The 19,930-nt window shown below is 39.0% G+C and overlaps 2 protein-coding genes across 14 annotated transcripts in view; both read left to right on the forward strand.

Moving 5' to 3' along the window:
- The window catches only part of Prxl2c (peroxiredoxin like 2C), a 79,796-nt gene extending 66,088 nt beyond the window's left edge, over positions 1–13,708 (forward strand). The window contains exon 6 of the mRNA XM_090329570.1: positions 13,637–13,708. Within this exon, the coding sequence (XP_090185696.1) occupies positions 13,637–13,668 (32 nt within the window). The 3' untranslated portion in view covers positions 13,669–13,708. The remainder of the gene's footprint in view (positions 1–13,636) is intronic.
- The window catches only part of Cdc14b (cell division cycle 14B), a 108,865-nt gene that overhangs the window by 9,983 nt on the left and 78,952 nt on the right, over positions 1–19,930 (forward strand). The window lies entirely within an intron of this gene.

Below are 19,930 nucleotides of genomic sequence, written 5' to 3' on the forward strand. Positions count from 1 at the left end.
GTTTATAGTACAGATAAGCAGCTCTTTTAGACAATGCTTTTTTTTTATTCAAAGATTTAGTTCCATTGTCTTTGAGTCTGAAAAGCTGAGCAAGTAGGCTGGATAAATTAATTCTAGTTGCATATCACATATTGACTTCATTTCTCAGGTAGCTCACTTTTATACCATGAAAATTTCGTTGGCAGCATACTTTTTACAAAAGAAAAACATCTTGTTCTGGGTGTCAGTGGAATCTGTTGTTCCTTCAAGTTCTTATTTGAAAGTAAAATTACTTTCTTGGCACTGTTGTACAGTGTATGACATTGATCTTTTTCTACCCAATCCATAATGCTATATTATCATCTAGGTGTTCTGAATTCTGCAAAGCCCTCTATTTTAGGACCATTTTAGCTGAATCATTCTCTGTGTTTTGTTCATTTATACTCATTTGTATGAATTCTGTTATAGAATGAATGTATCCACTCAACAAGTAGTTATTGAGCAACTCCTTTAAGAAAGGAATTAGAACAGTAGTTATTGAGGAAGAAGGCAGAAGGTGGGGAGATTTATAACAACAAAGCCTCTTCCTCTATAAAGAGACAGAGGGAATAAACTTAATCATCCTCATCTCAATGAAGACAAGTAATGAAGGAATCGGGGAGTTTTACTTTTTTGATTTAAAGTGTCAATTTGAGAGGAGTTTGTGGTGGAAGTGTTGATTATTCCTGCCCAACATGAATTATTTCATCCAATATCTGGTAGAAATGAGATTTTATGGTGCTCTTCTCATGGTGTATCTCTGTGTATGTGATTTAAACTTTAAAAGAAATGAGGGAAAATTTCATTTTAAGATGCAGCTTTATATATATATAAGTATATATGTAAATGCATATTTAATAATTTACTGAAAAAGCTCCTGTCTCTACTAAAACCAAGCCAGCCAGGTACAGGTGGTTCATGCCTATAATTCTTAGCTATTTTGGAGGCTGAGATCTGAAGATCACGGTTTGAAGTCAACCCAGGCCTTGACTCTTATCCACCAAAAGTCTGGAAGTGGAGCTGTGGCCCAAGTGGTAGAGCATTAGCTTTGAGCAAAAATGGTCAGGGAGGGGCTGAGGGTTTGGCCTAGTGGTAGATTGCTTGCCTAGCATGCATGAAGACCCAGGTTTGATTCCTCGGTACCCCACATACATAGCAAAAAGCCAGAAGTGGTGCTGAGGCTCAAGTGGTAGAGCTCTGGCCTTGAGAAAGCCTAAGGACAGTACTCAGAGCTCTACCCCTTTGAGCCACAGCACCACTTCTGGCTTTTTTTCTGTGTATGTGGTGCCAAGGAATTAAACACATGGGTTCCTTCATGTTAAGTAAGCACTATACCACTACGCCACGCTCCTGGCCCATGATTCTCATTCTTTTATGGGTGGCAATGGAGAATTGTTTTGACATGAATATAAAATAGTTCAAATTATGGTCTTAAACTTTTTGGAAGCTATTCTCAAATTGCTCTTGGCGTTTATTATGGTAATACTGTCATTAGATAGCTTGTTGGAAGCAGTTCCTATGTGAAACGGGAGCATCTTATTTCCTTCCCTATTGACAATACAGTGTCAAAAACTGTAGGTTAGCTACCAGACACCACTGAGGCTGGGGTTTGCACTCTAGTGTTAGTTATAATTTTAAACCATTGAAACTAAAAGGGCTTAAAGCACAAATTCACAATTTTGCCGACAAAATTTGAGTGCATTTTATCTTTTATTCTTGTAATAGCTGCTGTAAAATGTGCAGTAGAGAGCTCAGACATAACTGCTGGTGTGTAGGAACTCATCCTGGCATGGGAAACCTGGTTACTACTACTTGTATTGATATATTGATAGAGAAGCATGTTTGTAAATGTCTCAGATTTGCCAAGGCAGATGCCTCTGAATGAATGAGATCCTTACTAAGGATGCTTGAACTAGATTTAAATTAAAAAAAAGGTTTTGCTTTGTTTTTAATGTTCTCTCTACCCAGGCACTGATGGCTCATACCTATAATCCTAACTACCCAGGAAGATAAGATCTGAGGATCGCAGTTTGAAGCCAGCCCTGACAGGAAAGTCCATAAGACGAAGATCTCCAAGTAAACAAACATCAAAAAACCAGAAGTGAAACGGTGGCTCCAGTGCTAGCCTTGAACACAAAAGCTCAGGACCAATGCCTAGGCTCTGTACACATTTTCCCTTTAGAACAGAAATTGATGTAAATCATACATACATGTGACATAGGCATACATATGTTTCCTCTTTTGTTTTTAATGTTTTTGCTTGACTAGAATTGGGACCTAAGGCTTTGTGCATGTTAGATAAGCACTCTACCACTCAACTTCATTCCAACACCCATTCATTTTTAGTTTGTGACCAGGTCATACTAGGTTGTCCAGGTTGTCACCACAGTTGAGTTTCTCCTCCCTCAGCCTCTGATGTGAGTCAGGCTACTTTGTCCTGCTTGAAAGCACCATTACCCTTGTGGTAGCTATTGGAGTGTGTAGTGATTTCTGGGCTTGAGGATGGGATCTGCCTTAGCTGAGATATCTGCTTTCTGTTTCCTAGCCCCAACCCCTATCACTCTTATATCCCAGGTATGGTGAATTAGACAACCAAATGCCTGGAGAGAGTAGAAAAAGGAAGATATAAAGCATTCTATATCTGTTGGTTCCTATGTGTTGGTTGGTTGTTTGTTGGTTGTGAGGCTTGGGTGCTGTCCCTGAGTTCTTTTGCTCAAGGCACTCTACCACTTTGAACCACAGCTCCCCCTAAGGATTCTGATAGACTTTTCTGCCCTGGATGACTTTGAACCTTGATCCTCAGATCTCAGCTTCCTGATTCACTAGGGTTTACATGTGTGAGCCACCAGTGCCTGGCTTTAGGTTGTTTTTATTTATTTATTTATTTTTGCCAGTCCTGGGCTTGAGCTCAGGGCCTGAGCACTGTCCTTGGACTTTCTCAAGGCTAGAGCTCTACCACTTGAGCCTCAGCACCACTTCCAGCTTTTTTTTCTATGTATGTGGTAGCGAGGAATCGAACCCAGGTCTTCATGCATGCTAGGCAAGCACTTTAACCACTAGGCCAAACTCCCGGCCCTTTAGGTTGTTTTTAATCCAGTAAGTTTTTCACAATAACCACTTTCAGTCACGATATTAAGAGTATTTTTCCTTTTCTTCCTTTCTTCAGAGAGTTTTCAAAATAAAGGTGGTGTTCTGAGAGCTGATACAGTTGGATCTTTTTCTTTCCTTCCCTCCCTCCTTCTTTCCCTTCCTCCCTTCTCTCCTTCCTCTCTGTACTTGCTTGACTTGTGCGCTACCACTAAACCACACCCCAGCCCCTTTTTTTCCCCTGGCTATGTTTATGGATGGGGTCATGGGTCTGGCCCATGTTTGTACCTGGAACATAATTCACCTACTTGTCTTTTGGAATATAGTTGCTGAGATTAGAAATGTAGGTATAAGCTTACCACTCCCAGCTTCCCTCTGTGGAGATGAGAGTCTTGTGGATATTTCTGTCTGGACTGGCCTTGGAAGGTCAGTCCTAGTGAGCTCAGTCTCCCAAGTAGTTAGAATTAAGATGTATGCTACTTATTAATCGAAACTTTAGATTAAGTCTGTGTATTTTAAAATGGTTTCAAGGGAATGGGGGGTACACAAGAAAAGATGAGGGGAGGAATAATTTCGAGAATAAATGCTATTTTAATGTAGGATTTATAAACAGGACTACTGCTTGTTTTTGAAAATATGTTGGGAACTCATAATGATGCATGCCTATAATCCCAGCACTTCTGTGGTAGAGAAAGAGAAGGATCAGGAGTTTGAGGCCTTACTGGGTACAAGATCATGCTAATCTTACTTGTGGCTAAGTACTACATGTACTGCAGGAACAACCATGGGAGTTTTTATTTATTTATTTATTTATTTATTTATGCTATAAAAGCAGTGTGTAATGGAATTCTATGCTGCTGTCAGAAAGAAGGACATGGCCCCATTTGTAAGGAAATGGAAAGACTTAGAAAAAAATCATATTAAGTGAAGTAAGCCAGACTCAAAGGAACATAGGCTCAATGGTTTCCCTCATCTGTCATAATCAGTAGAAACCTTGGGCTCTCCTAGCAGAGATTTACAATAGAGGAAAACCTGGATACATAAGGCCATATAGTATGCCGCTAAAGCTAAATGAAAGGACCTCCAGGGCATAGAAACAAAAGCCATATAATGAGTGATTGTTGTCCTTAATGTACTGTTATCTCTCATCTCTTTTGCTGTCCCTTGGTTATCTCATATTGTTACAGTATTTCACCTTGTTATCTGAAATATTGTATATATGCATATTTGGTTATTTGAAGTTGGATAGGGAAGGGGGGAAAACAAGATGAGGGGCGAGGATGGGGGGTAGGGAAATGGGGACCAAGAGAGGAGAAAGGGTATCAATGTATGTGAAGTAATGCACCTTCTATCTGGTGAATATAATGTAATCCTATTAATTACAATAAAAAATACATGGGGAAAAAAAAGCGGTGTGTGTCGGGTGGGGGGATGGGGAGGGTGGTCCTGGGAACTAAACTCAGGGTCTGGTACTGTCTTTGAGCTTTTGTGCTCAAAGCTAGTATTCTATGGCTTTGAGCTACAGCACTATTGTTAGCTTTTGGTAGTTAGGTGAAGATGAGTTTCATGGGTTTTCCTGCCTGGACTGGTTTTGAATGGAGATCCTCAGATTTCAATAGCCAAAGTAGCTAGGATTACAGGTGTGAGCCACTGAGGCCTAGCCTTAAAGCAATTCTTCAATAATGCTGTGTGCGTGTGTGTGTATCAGTTACATATTCCATTGAACATAGCCCTATGCAGTGTTGTCATGTCATAATTTCATTGTCATTGAAATGATCTATAAAAAATAAACCAAAAAACCCCAGTCAATCTGCAGTCAATGTCAAGGTCATCATCAAGCACACTGCTGCTGTGTTAATTACCCTGGGAGCCAGTGCTGAACCATGCACTCAAATCAAGGAGAAAGGGGCCCCAAAAGTATGTACCAGTAACTCAGTTACTGCTTGAACTTTACTGGGGAGGGAAGATGAGAATTTTCATAGAGTGGTCAAAAATAGTCTTTTAGGTCTGAGAAGGTCTGGAAAGAAATGTTGGTGCCATTAGATATTAGGCTGAAAGGTGAGATTTGAACATAGGGTCTTATGCTTGCTTTTTACCACTTGAGCCATTTCCCTAGCCCCTTTGCATGTTTGTTACTTATTTTTCAAAAAGATTATTAAAATGCATAGAGTTTTTGCCTGGTCTGCAATCCAACTATTTATACTTCCTGAGTAGCTGAGATGACAGTCATGTGCCAACATTCCGAACTTACTGGTTAAGATGAGGTTCTCACTAGCTTTTAGCCAAAGCTGACTTCAGATTGCTCTTAGAGCTCTTACAGCAGTTATATTATTCTTAATTCTTTTTTGATGTGGTCTTACTGCTAATATTGTAGGATTTTAGCTAGTTTATATTAAACCATTACCCACAGTTGAATGTATTACTGTCATTGTGTTGTGTCCTGGTAGTACCATTTTGTCAGCTAAGGCTGAGCACTGGTATTCACATGACAGGGCAGATTTGTTAGGGAAGAAACCCAATGGACTGGCTGCTTAAAATGTAAGCTTAATGAGGCTTTCAAGGAAATGTTTAGGGAAACAAGGTAAAAAAAAAAGTTTGCAATGACAGATGTTGATGTTTGATTTTTAAACATCAGTGGGGCATGGAGGTCTGATTAGCAAGGTTTGAGCATCCGGAAGAATTATGGGCATTATGACTTTGGCAAATGAGAAGAATAAAAGCTGAGCAATTGCCAATGTAGAATGCCAGGATTGGATCTCCATGGAGACTTTGTGGATTCGGATTCGATTCAAGTTCCATTTCCAGGAACTCCTTGTTCTCAGCTGAGCAGAGTATGTGCTCCTGTGTGAAGTTAGCTATCTTGAGTCTTTTATTTCAGACAAAGCAGATCCAAGTGTTTGACACTGTTGGGACTGGTTTTATTGCTCAAGAGTTTGATCATCTGTGTATTTTGTGCTTATACAATGAGTTACAACAGATAATAGAGAAGTCATAGGTTGTGAGGTGTGATGTGACTCAGTGATAAAACAACACATAAATCCTTTTTTGGTTGTTTTCCCCAAATGATTAAAACCTTATCTGGTACCTACACATTTTCCCCTTGGGTAGGAGTAATTCTATTCTTCTTAGTACAAGGGAAAAAGTAAGTCACAGTGCCAATCTTGTATGATTAGCTAAAGCTTTCACTGGGATCCAGATTCAATAGTGAAAGCCTTGATTTTGGAAACATTGGAAATAATTTTTCCTTAGTCTCTTGAGCATCAGTAGGCAGCATACTTGAATAAGTAGTGCTGCTGACCCTACCTCCAAGCCTGTTTTCTGTACTTGGGGTACAGTTATGATTCTATATCTCTACCAGATTATCTTGGATCCATTTGTTACACAATTAATGATTATTTCTGATCATACTGTTATTAGTGATTCTGCCTGAGAACCACTGGAAAAGAAACAATAATCTACCTATAATAATTAGTTTCAGATAACGAATGATTGTTGTCCTTTAATGTACTATGTTGTCTCTCATCTCCTTTGCTGTCCCTTGGTTATCACATATTGTTATAGTATCTCACTTTGTTATCTGATATATTGAATTTATTTGTATTTGGTTATTTGAAATTTGATAGGGAAGGGGGGAAAACCAAGATGGGTGGGGGGTATGGAGGGAGGGTAATGGGTACCAAGACATGTGAAAGGGTATCAATGTATGTGAATTAATGCACCTTCTATCTGGCAAATATCATGTAACCCTTTTACTAATTACAATAAAAAAATAAAAAAAATAATTAGTTTCAGTCCATTGGAATAAGTGAGGGAGCCAGAAAAGGGACTTAATAAGACTAAAGAGTGGCCTCTTTATCCACTCTTCCCTTTCCTTTTCCTTTCCTTTGTTCTGGTACTGGGGCTTGAACTCATGGCCTAGCATTTTTACACAAGTGTTCTACTAGTGTTTTACTAGTGTTCTACCACTTGAGCCACAATTCTACTTCCTGCTTTTTGCTGTTAATGGGGATAAGAATCTCATGGATTTTTCTGCTGCTTGGAACTTGAATCCTCAGATCTCAGCATCCTCAGTATCCAACATTACAGGCATGAGCCACTGAGGCTTCTACTTTCAATTTTATTAATGAATCTAATTCAAGCAGGGCAACTATTAGGAAACTATTAACATATAATATTGCCACTCCCCCCTCCCCTGGTCTGCCCATTGGCTACTTTATACTGAGGCTCTTCCAAGGAGCATTTGGCAAGGTTTAAGTATAACTAAAGACTGTAAGTAGGAGTCAATGAAACACTGTTAAGAATGTTACATTCACTGTTAACAGTGTTAATTCTTTTACCTATATGCTCTTAGGCTTTTTTTTTTTTAAATTAGGAACAAGTCCTCCAATTGCTTGAATGATAGTTGTCAGATCTTTGTTCTCATGCCTGGATGCCTCAAATGAGGAGCTTCCAGCAAAGTAGCCTCTTGGCAAAAAAACAGATCTGCTTTCAAGACTGCCCAGAAGTTTTAAATCTACTACTGTTCCAAGAAACTCTTCACTGCAGCTGCATGGACCACAGCAATTGAGCCACAATTCTCAGTTCTAGGCCTCTCCTGCCCCTGCTGGGTTTGATCTCATCCTCTTGAGTAGCGAGTATTACAGGCACGGGCCAGGGTCACTCAGCCCCAGCAACTATTCTTACTGTGAAAGGAAATACTCCTTCACAAGCAGATACTTGCAATTGGTGCAGTTCTGGGCCTTTGATTCGTAGGACTGGATATATGCTGTGACTGATGCAATTCACAAGGCCACATTTGCATGCTCTATGATACCCTACCTCTTTTCTGGCTCTGTTCTAGGCTTTCAGTGCATTTGTTTTTGGTATGCTAGCGACCAGTGGCTCACACATGTAATCATAGCTACTCAGGAGGCTGAAATCTGAGGCCCATAGTTTAAAGTCAGCCCAGGCAAGAAAGTCCCAGAGACTCTTACATCTTAATTAACCACTCAATAGCTGTGATTCAAAGGGGTAGAATGCTAGGCTTGAGCAAAAGAGCTCAGGGACAGTGCCACAACCCTGAGTTCAAGCCCCATGACAAAAAGAAAAAAAAGAAAAAAAACGATAGGGCATAATTTTATTGATTCTTGAGAGTGATAACATGTCATATATTTCTTGACACCTTCCAACTTCATTTCATTGAGTTTTTATACTGCCTAAAGTTTTACTTTATAGTGTGTATAAGTACCTTTAATCAAGTCAATTGACATTCATTTAGAATGTTTATAGTTCATTACAAAAGTGAAATGCAATAATGATAACTTGGTATTTATGTCTTTTTACGTATACCTGACTAGAGGTGTATTTGCAAGGTTGATGAAAGTTATACCAATTTATAGTCCACTTGTATTTTATGAGGATACATATCTCTTTATAACTTCAGTTATAACAACAGAGTGGATTATTGAACTTGAATTTTTACCAGTCTGATAGTTATAATCATAGTGTAGTTTTATTTTTATTCCATGAGTATAGGTTGAATTTCTAGGACTGGCTCTAAATAGCCTTTGTTCAGTTTCCTAAGGGACTTTTGACTGTTTCTAGTCCACCTCTTCCTCCCAGTACTGGGTATGGAAGCCAGGGCCCCACGCTTACCAGCAAGTGTTCATCTTTGTCTCAGCCCTTCCCAATTCTGTTGCCTCAGGTAATTTTTTTTTTGTGGGGGGCAGTCCTGGGGCTTGAACTTTTGGGCCTGGTCATTGTCCTGGCTCTTTTTGCTCAAGGCTAACACTTTACTACTTGAGCTATGTGTCACTTTGAGCCTTTTCTGTGATTAATTTGAGATAAGAGTTTTATAGACGGGGCCGGGAGTTTGGCCTAGTGGTTAAAGTGTTTGCCTAGCATGCATGAAGACCCGGGTTCGATTCCTCGGTACCACATACATAGAAAAAAAAGCCAGAAGTGGTGCTGAGGCTCAAGTGGTAGAGAGAGAAAGTCCAAGGACAGTGCTCAGGCCCTGAGCTCAAGCCCAGGACTGGCAAAAAAAAAAAAAAAAAAAAAGAGTTTTATAGACTTTCCTGCCTGGGTTGGCTTTGAATCGTGAGCCTCAGATAGGATTACAGGCAAAAGCTACCAGTGCAGGCCACACATTCTTTTTCTTTCTTTTTTGTACCAGTCCTGGGGCTTGAACTCAAGGCCTGGGTATTATCCCTGAACTCTTTTGTTCAAGGCTAGCATGAGCTATACAGCTCCATTTCTGGCAATTTTATTGCTTGCTTAAAGATAAAGAGTCTCTGGCTTTTTCTTTTTCTTTTTTTTTTGCCAGTCCTGGAGCCTGAACTCAGGGTTTGGGTGCTGTTCTTGAGCTTTCTCATGGCTAGCACTGTACCACTTGAACTTTTGGCTTTTTCTGTGTATGTGGTATCTCAGAGTTGAACCCAGGGCTTTATACATGGGAGGCAAGCACCCTACCACTAGGCCACACGCTTGGCCTGACCCTGGCTAGTTTCTAAGATGACCCCTTAGAGTTCAGCCTCCTGAGTAGCTAGGATTATAGGTGTGCACCACCAGTTTTCTCCCTCTCCCCTCTCCCTCTCCTTCTCTCTCTCCCTCTCCCTCTCTCCCTTCCTCTCTCCTTCTCTGCCCTGCCCTGCCCTGCCCTGCCTTGCCCTGCCCTCCCCTCCCCACACCTCCCTCCTTTCTCTCTCTTTTTCTTCCTGTCTGTCTGTCTATCTGCCTGTCTTCCTGTCTGTCTTTCTTTCCTTTTGGTTAGTGAAAGCACTTGATCTCAGTGCCTCCAAGCTCTTTTGTTCAGGGCTAGCACTCTACCACTTAAAGCCCTCGTGCCACTTCCAATTTTATGGTGATTAATTGGAGATATGAGCCTCACTACTTGCTCTGCCTGCTTTGACCCTCAGTCCTCAGATCTCAGTCTCCTGAGTAGCTAGGATTATAGGTGTAAGCCACCAGTACCTGGCTGACTCTTTTAAAAATAAATGAATAAATACCAATAAAATTAAAATAAACCTGAATGTTGTGTTTTTATCTAAGTATTCAACATCTCTAATGTTCTTTGGATTTCCATTTGATACTGCCATTTACCTTCTACCTGAAGAAGAATATCTTTTTACATTTCTTATAGAGCAGGTCTGCTAGTGATATACACCTTCATCTTTTAAAGGTTTAAAAATGTTTCATTATACCTTCGTTTTTTATATGATTTTTCCTCCCCAGTGTTGAATGATAGGTTGGTACAATTCTTTCAGTACTTGAAAGATGTGACTACTGGTTTATACTTGTATTGGCCCCAACAAGTAGATAACTCAGTGTTGTGCTCTCAATATGCAACCAAAACCCTTTTTGTGGCTACTTTTAAGATTTCCGTCCTTGTCAATGATTTTGAGCTGTTGGATTACAACATGCCTTGCTATTATTTCTTGCAAGCTTTTTTTTTAATCCCTTAAAAAATCCCATTCTGTGTTTATTAGGCCATTTTATGCTGCCCCAGAGCTTAAAATGCTTTTTTCTTTTCTTCTTTTTTTTTGAGGAGGGGATTATTTTTGTTCTTTTTATATGGTTGTTTTCTTTGTTCATGTCCTGTTGCTTTGCCTGCTAGTTTACTGCTGCTTTCTCCTCTGCCTCATATCTTACCTGCCATTAGCGCCATCAGGGCATTTTTCATGTCAAACATTGTAGTTTCACCTTTGAGTAAGTTCATTTGGAGCCTTTTTGTATCTTTCATATTAGTATATTTTCATAAACAAAAGATCTCTTCATGTAATTCATATAGCATATCATTCACCAATTTAAAGTTTTGTTTTAGTGATTTACTTGTTTATTTTTTTTTGGTGCCACTAAGTCTTGAACTTGATAGGTAGACACTTTACCACTGAACCATGACCTCTAGCCCTGTGGCTTACTTTTTGTTTGCATGTGCTGGTTCTGGGGCTTGAACTCAGCTTAAGTGCTGTCCTGAGCTTTTTTTCTCACTCTACCACCTGAGCCACAACTACATTTCCAGCTTAAATTTTTTTTTTCTTTTGGGGTTGTTACTTTTGGAGATAAGAGTTTCAAGGATTTTCCTACCCAGGCTGGCTTCTAACTGCAGTCCTCAGATCTCATTTTCCATTTAACTAGGATTACAGCAATGAGCCACCAGTGCCTGGCTGGTTTATATGTACATTGTTGTGTATCCTGGTACTTTTTTTTTGCTTGTCCTGGGGCTTGAACTTGGGCTTGGGCACTGTCTCAGCTTCTTGTGCTCAAGGCTAATGCTCTACCACTTCAGTCACAGCACAACTTCCATCCTTTTCTGAGTAGTTTGTTGGAGATAGGAGTCTCATGGACTTTCCTGCTGAGCTGGCTTTGAATTGCAATTCTCAGATCTTGGCCTCCTTAGTAGCTAGAATTACAGATGTGAGCCACTTGAGCCTGGCAGTATTTTTTTTTAAAAAATAATTATGTAATTTATTATATGGATACATCTATTGTATACATCACATTTCTCTTGTCTGTTTATCATTAAGTGGGCATTTGAATTTTTTTATCCAATGTAAAGTATGTGTGTGTGTGTGTGTGTGTGTGTGTGTGTGTGAACACAGAACCTTGAACTTGCTTAGCAAGTGTACTGTCTCTTCAGCAATGCTCCTATTAGTTTTGTTTTAGTTTTTGTTGTTGTTGTTTGTTTTATTTTTTTAGATAAGGTCACTTGCTTTTTGCCAAGACCTTCTATCTCTCCATCCCAAGAGGTAGAGACTATAGGTGTGTACCACCTGTTTTTGAGTGTTAGCCTTCAATTTGAGACTTTCCTGTGTCTGCCTCCTAAGTAGCTGAAATTATAGGCCGGAACCATCATTCCTGGCTATAGTAGGTTCACTTATTTGAGAATGCCTCTGTGCACAGCCAGGAGATAAAAGACTCAAGAGCGATTTCTTACTTCCAGCTAGTAAGTGAGGCACTAAATTCCAAGGCAGTATTTTTCCAAGCAAGCTAAGCAAGTAGCCTGTTTGAGAAACTCATATTCATAGAGGGCAGACTCATCCTCACATGCATAGGTGGGTACATTCCTGAGCATGCTCAGTTTGTGTTCACATTTCTTCAAAAACATGGTGGGCAGACAATTTAGTGTTATTATAAGCCCAGGGTACTGTAGGCCACCCATGGCTCAGAATGATTGCAATTTTAGCTTATGCTTGTAAGTTTCTCTGAAGGACTGTTTTGGATATCAAAAGCAATGTTAGAGGCAAATTTCCAGCTGTTTAAAGAGGTACAATTTTTCTGCAAGCAGAGGTGACTGTACTTCTTAACTGTGAACATTTCCATTTTTGGTTATGAATAACATTTCTTTGAATGTGTATATACATTTTTATATGGATGTAGATCTTCATTTACCTAACATACTAAACTTAAAACAATTTTGGGAGTTGGAGGTACGGTTCAGGTGGTAGAGTGCCAGCCAGTGAGTGAAAGTGTCAGATTACTGAGTTTAGAGCCCCAGTCTCACAGGGGGTGGGGAGGACAACAACTTTTAACGTCTTTCTCTGCTAATTTCTAAATTGTGTTGTCACGTATAGATAGGTTTCAAGTGATTTTTTTTTCTTTTTATAGGAGGGAGAGTTGAGAAACATGTATTGTGAATTAAACTCAGAGGTCTTGCTTAGTAAGTACTCTACTGGAGTATTTGCATTGCTTTTTGCTTTGAGTTATTTTTCAGGTATGGTCTTGTGGTTTTTGCCTTTAGCTGGCTTCAGACTGTGATCTTCCTTAGTTATGCCTTCTTTGTAGCTGAGATTATAGGCATGTAGCCCAATGCCTAGCTTGTTGTTTGAGGTTGGGCCTTTTTGCATTGGCTGTCCTTGAACCTGTATTTTCCTGTCACTGTATCTTCTTGCCAGTGCCCTGTGATTTTGGAGTTTCAACAGGGGATGGGGGTTATACACTGTGTAAGTGTAGATACAGCTCTAATTATATCCGTGGTTCCTTCCTAGATCTCTGTGATTGGTGCCCAATACTGGGGACCATTTATTTGTAAGCCCCTGTGCTAAGATCTCCCTGTGCAGCTTTTCTCTTTGTAACTGGGTCTGTCAAATCTCCCTGTTTTGGTTTCCCTGGCCTCAACTGTCCTTGGTACAGAGAGCCTGCCAGGTTCTGCTCCAGTTTACCTTGTGAGGTCTACAATCTGGGGTTCAAGGTTTCAATTCCCATGCCTCAGCAATTACTGCCCTTTGCTTGGTACTTAGAATCTTTAAAAAATATATTTCTTTGTTTTTTTAATGTTCAGTTTTTCTAAAGAAAAATAGTGGTTTTTGTTATAATAGGTCAATAGCAGTGGAAGTACTGTTTTATTTTTGTTATACCAGGTCAATAGCAGTGGAAGTCCTGATTTATTCTGTTTCTGATGTCATACATCTAATGTTTTCACTTCTAATTGACTCTACTTTGAGGTTATAGAACCATTTTATTTATTTATGTCCTCAGATGGCTACCTGATACCACTTATTTACTTGATACCTAGTTTGATTTATCTTCCCTCCCTCTTCTCTTGTCTCTCTAGGGATCACTGTGGTCCAGGCTGGCATCCAATAAAAGATCCTCTTGGCTCGGTCTCCCTGGGGCTGGATTACAGGTGTCACCACCATGCCCAGCTTTGATTTATGCCATGTTTTACATCATTGGATGTGTCTGGATCTATTTTGGGGTTTCTCTTTTACTGTATATATGTATCAGGCCTAGAATACATGTTTATTTTTCAGTACCAGATCAAACCGAGGGCCTTGCCAGGTACAGGCACTAGTGGCTCACATCTGTAATCCTAGTTGCTCAGGAGGTTGAGTTCCGAGGATTTTGTTCTGAAGCAGCTAGGGCAATAAAATCCATGGGACTCTTAATTATAATAAAAGTACTAAAAAGCTAGAAGTGGAACTGTGGCTCAAGGGGTAGAGCACTAGCCTTGAACAAAAGCAGCTAAGGAATAGGAGGTACCTTCTCAAAAATAATTAAAGCCATATATGACAAACCCACAGCCAGTATCATACCAAATGGAGAAAAACTAGAACCATTTACCTTAAAATGAGGAAAAAGTCAGGGATGCCTATTCTCTCTACTTCTCTTCAATATAGTGCTGGAACCCTTAGCCAGAGCAATAAGACAAGAGAAGGACATCAAAGGGATCCACATAGGGAAAGAAGAAATCAAACTATCCTTATTCGCAGATAACATGATCCTATATCTGAACGACCCAATAAACTCCACTCCCAAACTCCTAAAGCTAGTAAATCACTTTGGCAAAGTGGCAGGATACAAAATGGACCTACAAAAGTCAGTAGTCTTTCTGTACACCAATACACAAACAGAAAGAGAAATCAAGAAAAATGATTTGCAATAGCCCTCAAAATAATAAAATATTTAGGAATTAACTTAACCAAAGATGTAAAGGAATTTAATGAAAACTACAAAAGCCTAACAAAAGAAATCAAAGAGGATACCAGGAAATGGACAGATATCCCATGCTCATGGATAGGGAAAACCAATAGTGAAAATGGCCATACTGCCAAAATTGATATACAATTTCAATGCAAACCCATCCATATCCCAAGGACATTCTTTACTGAAATAGAAGGTATAATCCAAAGGTTCATATGGCACAAACAAAAGCCAAATGGATTCTAGGCAAAAAAAGCAATGTAGGTGGTATTACAATATCAAACTTCAAACTCTACTATAGAGTCATAATAACAAAAACAGCTTGGTTTTGGCACAAAAACAGACCAGAAGATCAGTGGAACAGAATAGAAGATCCAGAAATAAAACCACATACCTATAGCCAATTTATATTTGACAAAGGAGCCAGATATATACAGTGGAACAAACACAGCCTTTTCAATTATTGGTGCTGGGAAAACTGGGCAGCCACATGCACAAAGCTAAAAATTGATACCAGCCTATCGCCATGCACAAGCATGAACTCAAAATGGATCAAAGACCTCCATATCAGACCTGAAACCCTGAAACTACTACATGATAGAGAAGGAGAGACACTGGAACTCATAGGCACAGGCAAAAACTTCTTGAACAGAGTCTCAAGGTCATAACAGATTGGAGAGAGACTGAACAAATGGGGCTACCTAAAAACGAAAAGTTTCTGCATGGACAAAAGCATAGCTACTAAAGTAGAAAGACAGCGAACCAACTGGGAAAAGGTGTTTACCAGTAATACATCAGACAAATGCTTAATATCCAATATCTGTAGGGAACTCAAGAAACTAATCCCCCCCAAACCCAACAAACCAATCACTAAATGGGCAAGGGAACTAAAGAGAGACTTATCAAGAGAAGAGGTTAAAATGGCAAAGAAACATATGAGAAAATGCTCATCATCCATGGTCATAAAGGAAATGCAAATAAAAACAACCCTAAGGGCCGGTAGTTTGGCCTAGTGGTAAAGTGCTTGTCTAGCATGCATGAAGACCCGGGTTCGGTTCCTCGGCACCACATACATAGAAAAAAGCCGTAAGTGGTGCTGAGGCTCAAGTGGTAGAGTTCTAGCCTTGAGAAAGTCCAAGGACAATTCTCAGAGGCTCTGAGCTCAAGCCCAGGACTGGCCAAAAAAAAAAAAAAAAGAACCAACCCTATGATACCACTTTACCCCAATCAGAATAGTCAATATTTTGAACTCAGACAACGACAAATGCTGGTGGGGATATGGAGAAAGAGGAACCCTACTGCACTACTGGTGGGAATGTAAATTAGTACAGCCACTCTGGAAGGCAGTTTGGAGGTTTCTCAAAAAACTAAAAATAGACCTTCCCTATGATCCTGCCATATCACTCCTGGGCATCTACCCTGAGCAACATGACCCAGGATATGATAAGGACATCTGCTCAGCCATGTGCATCTCTGCACGGTTCACAATAGCCAACCCAGATGCCCCACTACAGATGTATGGATACAAAAATGTTATATATATATATGTATATATGTATATATGTATATATATACATATATATATATATTATATATACAATGGAATTCTAAAATAATGGCTGGATGAAACTAGAGTGAATCATGTTGAGTGAGATAAGTCAAGACCAAACAAAGGAACAAAAGTCACATGGTCTCCATGATATGTGGATATCAGATCCAAACAGTACAAGAACGATGATTCAATATTCTGGTACCCAAGGTTATTGACATTGTCTTAGAGATATAAATATAACTACACACACATAAAAATCTATGATGGGATATATACTCTATAGAAATAATGTTATGCAGATTGATATGTATCTATGACATACAAACCCTCAGCTTAATTTTAATTATGTTCCAAAATCTATGTGCCAGTGATTACATATAGAGATTCCCTTCTTAAGTACTTGTTAAACATGACATTTGAAATATGATGTAAAAAATCAGTGTTAATGCAATCTTTTAATTAAATTAAAAAAAAAAAGAAGCTAAGGGACAGTACCCAGGCCCTGAGTTCCAGCCCTAGGACCTACACAAAGCAACAACAAAAAGCCATAAAAAAAAAATAGCTAGTGCCTCTGTTCTACCATAAACTATATCCTCAGCCTCCCAACTGTTGTGCATTTGTTTTGCCTTCTTTTTTTCATATGATTTTTAGGATCATTGTATCCATTTTAGGAATATACTTTTTTTTTTTTTTTTCCAGTCCTGGGCTCAGGGCCTGAGCACTGTTCTTGGATTTTTCTCAAGGCTAGAACTCTACCACTTGAGCCTCAGCACCACTTCTGGCTTTTTCTAAGTATGTAGTACCAAGGAATTGAACCCAGGTCTTCGTGCATGCTAAGCAAGCACTCTACCACTAGGCCAAACTCCCGGCCGCATTCTATGAATACACTTTTTTGGCCAGTCCTGGGCTTGAGGTCAGGGCCTGAGCACTGTCCTTAGACTTCTCAAGGCTAGAGATCTACCACTTGAGTCTCAGCACCACTTCTGGCTTTTTTCTATGTATGTGGTGCCAAGGAATCGAACCCAGGTCTTCGTGCATGCTAGGCAGGCATTCTACCACTAGGCCAAACTCCTGGCCCCAAGGAATACACTTTTATAAATGCTCTCAATTACACATGTATGGGACATCTATACAATATTATCTATAACATTATATACTTTATACATTATAACTTGAGAAAAAAATCATAAAATTTATATGTCTTTGGTCTTTTTGCTCAAATATTTTTGGGTCTCTCAGTCATGTGAAAAATTTCCTACCTGTCTTGCACATTATTGTTAAAACTTTTTTCTTTGTAAGTAGTATTTATTGTTACTACTGTAAAATGCATTTTCTTCTATTTTATGTCACCAGTTAACCATTTTTGAACAATTAACTGAGCACTGCGGGGAGAACATTTTAGTTTTATTGAACTTGTTGGAGTCAGTGCCTCCTTTAGGAGCTAGAAGATAGAAATTGTTCCCAGTTTTTACACTGTAGTTAATCACTTTAACTTTATGGCTTTGTTACTTTAGTATTAAAATTTAGAGATTGTTTTGATATTTTTAGACATGGCATATTATCTTAAGCTAGCCCTGTGAATAAAACTGTTAATACCCTTATTTAGCTGCTTTTGAACTATGTAAACTGTCAGCATAGCCAGCGATTATATTTCATTCAGCACATTTCTTTGAAGACTGAGTTGGAATTTACTTGATAGCAAAATAGTCTTTAAAGTACTTAATAGGTTTTCACTGCTGAAAGAAATGAAAGAAGACACAAATAAGTTTCTGCGTTCATGGGTTGGTAGACAATATACTTTAAATGTTCTTACTATCCAAAGTGACCTCCCTCTTAAAATCCTAATAACATTCATTTTGTAGCTATATAAAAATATGTTTTAACATTCAGATTTGCAACAGGTACTTAAAATTGCTTTTGCTGAAAAGCATGGACAGCTTGCTTGGGCTTATACATTAACTAAACTCTGGAGCAAAGCTTGACATCTTTACCTCCATTTTATGTCTTTGCTCTGATTCCTCGGTACCCCACATACAAACTAAAAGCTGGAAGTGGTGCTGAGGCTCAAGTGGTAGAGCTCTAGCCTTGAGAAAGTCCAAGGACAGTGCTCAAGCCCTGAGCCCAAGCCCAGGACTGGCAAAAAAAAAAAAAAAAAGAAAGAAAATTGGGTGTCTTACTTGGTAAGGGTATGAATACATGTTTTCCCAAAAATATGTACGGCTAGCCAACAAATATGAAAGGTGATCTACATCATTAATAACTATTAGGAATGGATACTGATGAGCAAAACAAAACAAAAAAATTCAGTATGTGGAAAAATCGTAAGTCTTCAGCACTGTCGTGGAAATGTAAAGAATTGCTTTGGGAAACAGTTTGGAGGTTATTCCAAAAATTAGAATTACTGTATGTGCCAGCTATTCAGTTTATTGAGTATAGACAATGGGATCTTAGAGAGATGTTTTCCCATCCATGTCCACATGTATGTATGATTAAGAACAAATGAGTGGATAAAGAAAATGTGGTATGTGTATGCAATTAATATTCAGTGCCACAAAAGAAAATCCTGTTATGTGTTAAAACATGGATGAAGTGGCCGGGAATTTGGCCTAGTGGTAAAGTGCTTGCCTAGCATGCACAAAGACCCGGGTTTGATTCCTCGGCACCACATATATAGAAAAAAAGCCAGAAATGGTGCTGAGGTTCAAGTGGTAGTCCAAGGACAGTGCTCAGGCCCTGAGCTCAAGCCCAGGACTGGCAAATAAATAAATAAATAAATAAATAAATAAATACGGGGGGATATCATTAAAAAAATGGATGAAGCCTGTGGACATTATTGTAAATTAAATAAGTTAGGCAAAACTAGAGAAGCAGACTGATGGTAACTAGGGGTTGAGGGAGAGGAAGGGACTTACATTTGATTAACTTAGCTTCAGTTTACTAAGATGAAAACACTTATAGTGATCAGCTGCACAACAATGTGAGCATACAGGAAGAAGCCAGGAATTTCAATGTCAAAATAAAATTACATTTATTATTTATTTTATATATCTCAGTGATGCTTAGCTTATAATTATGGAGCCATTTTATATTTTATTATTTGAGGAATTATAAGAGAAAAACAGTCCTGAACATAGTAATCTTAAAAAATGATAATAATCCCCAAACACTGATCAAATTTATGCCTGGTTACTATACTCGATCTTCTCTTGTTGTTTAACTTTAAAATCTATATGTATATTTGTACCTCTTTTTTTTTTGTTAGTCATATGGCTTGAACTCTGGGCCTGGGCATTGTCCCTAATGTCTTTAGCTCAAGGCTAGTGCTTTTACCACTTTGAGCCACAGTGCCACTTTTGTTGGGTACTCTTAAAAAATGGTTAAGATTGTTGAGTTTTAGGTGAGTTTTTAGTTACAGTAAAAAGTAAGATGTTTCACATGTAGGTCTACTTGCAGAATAATATGTGTGAATTTCTGCATTGAACCCAAGGCCTTAAATATGCTAGACAATGTTGTACTACTGAACCACATCCCTAGCCATTCAAAGTAACCATTAGTATTGTGTGAATTTTAATATTTACTCTGTAGAGATTGGTATTCCTGAACTATATTGGGCTTCTTGAGATTTAAGCAAAGAAATGCACTATATGTTTTCTTTTCCTTTCGTCCCTCCCTTCCTCCCTCCCTACTTCCTTTTTTTTTTTTGCCATTCATGGGGCTTGAACTCTGGGCCTGAGCACTGTCCTTGGACTTCTCTCAAGGCTAGAGCTCTACCACTTGAGCCACAACACCACTTCCAGCTTTTTGCTATGTATGTGGTACCAGGGAATCGAACCCTGGTCTTCATGCATGCTAGGCAAGCACTCTACCACTAGG

Source organism: Megascapheus bottae, chromosome 3 (genome assembly GCF_031878675.1).
Source record: "Megascapheus bottae isolate mThoBot1 chromosome 3, mThoBot2.hap1, whole genome shotgun sequence".
NCBI lineage: Eukaryota > Metazoa > Chordata > Mammalia > Rodentia > Geomyidae > Megascapheus > Megascapheus bottae.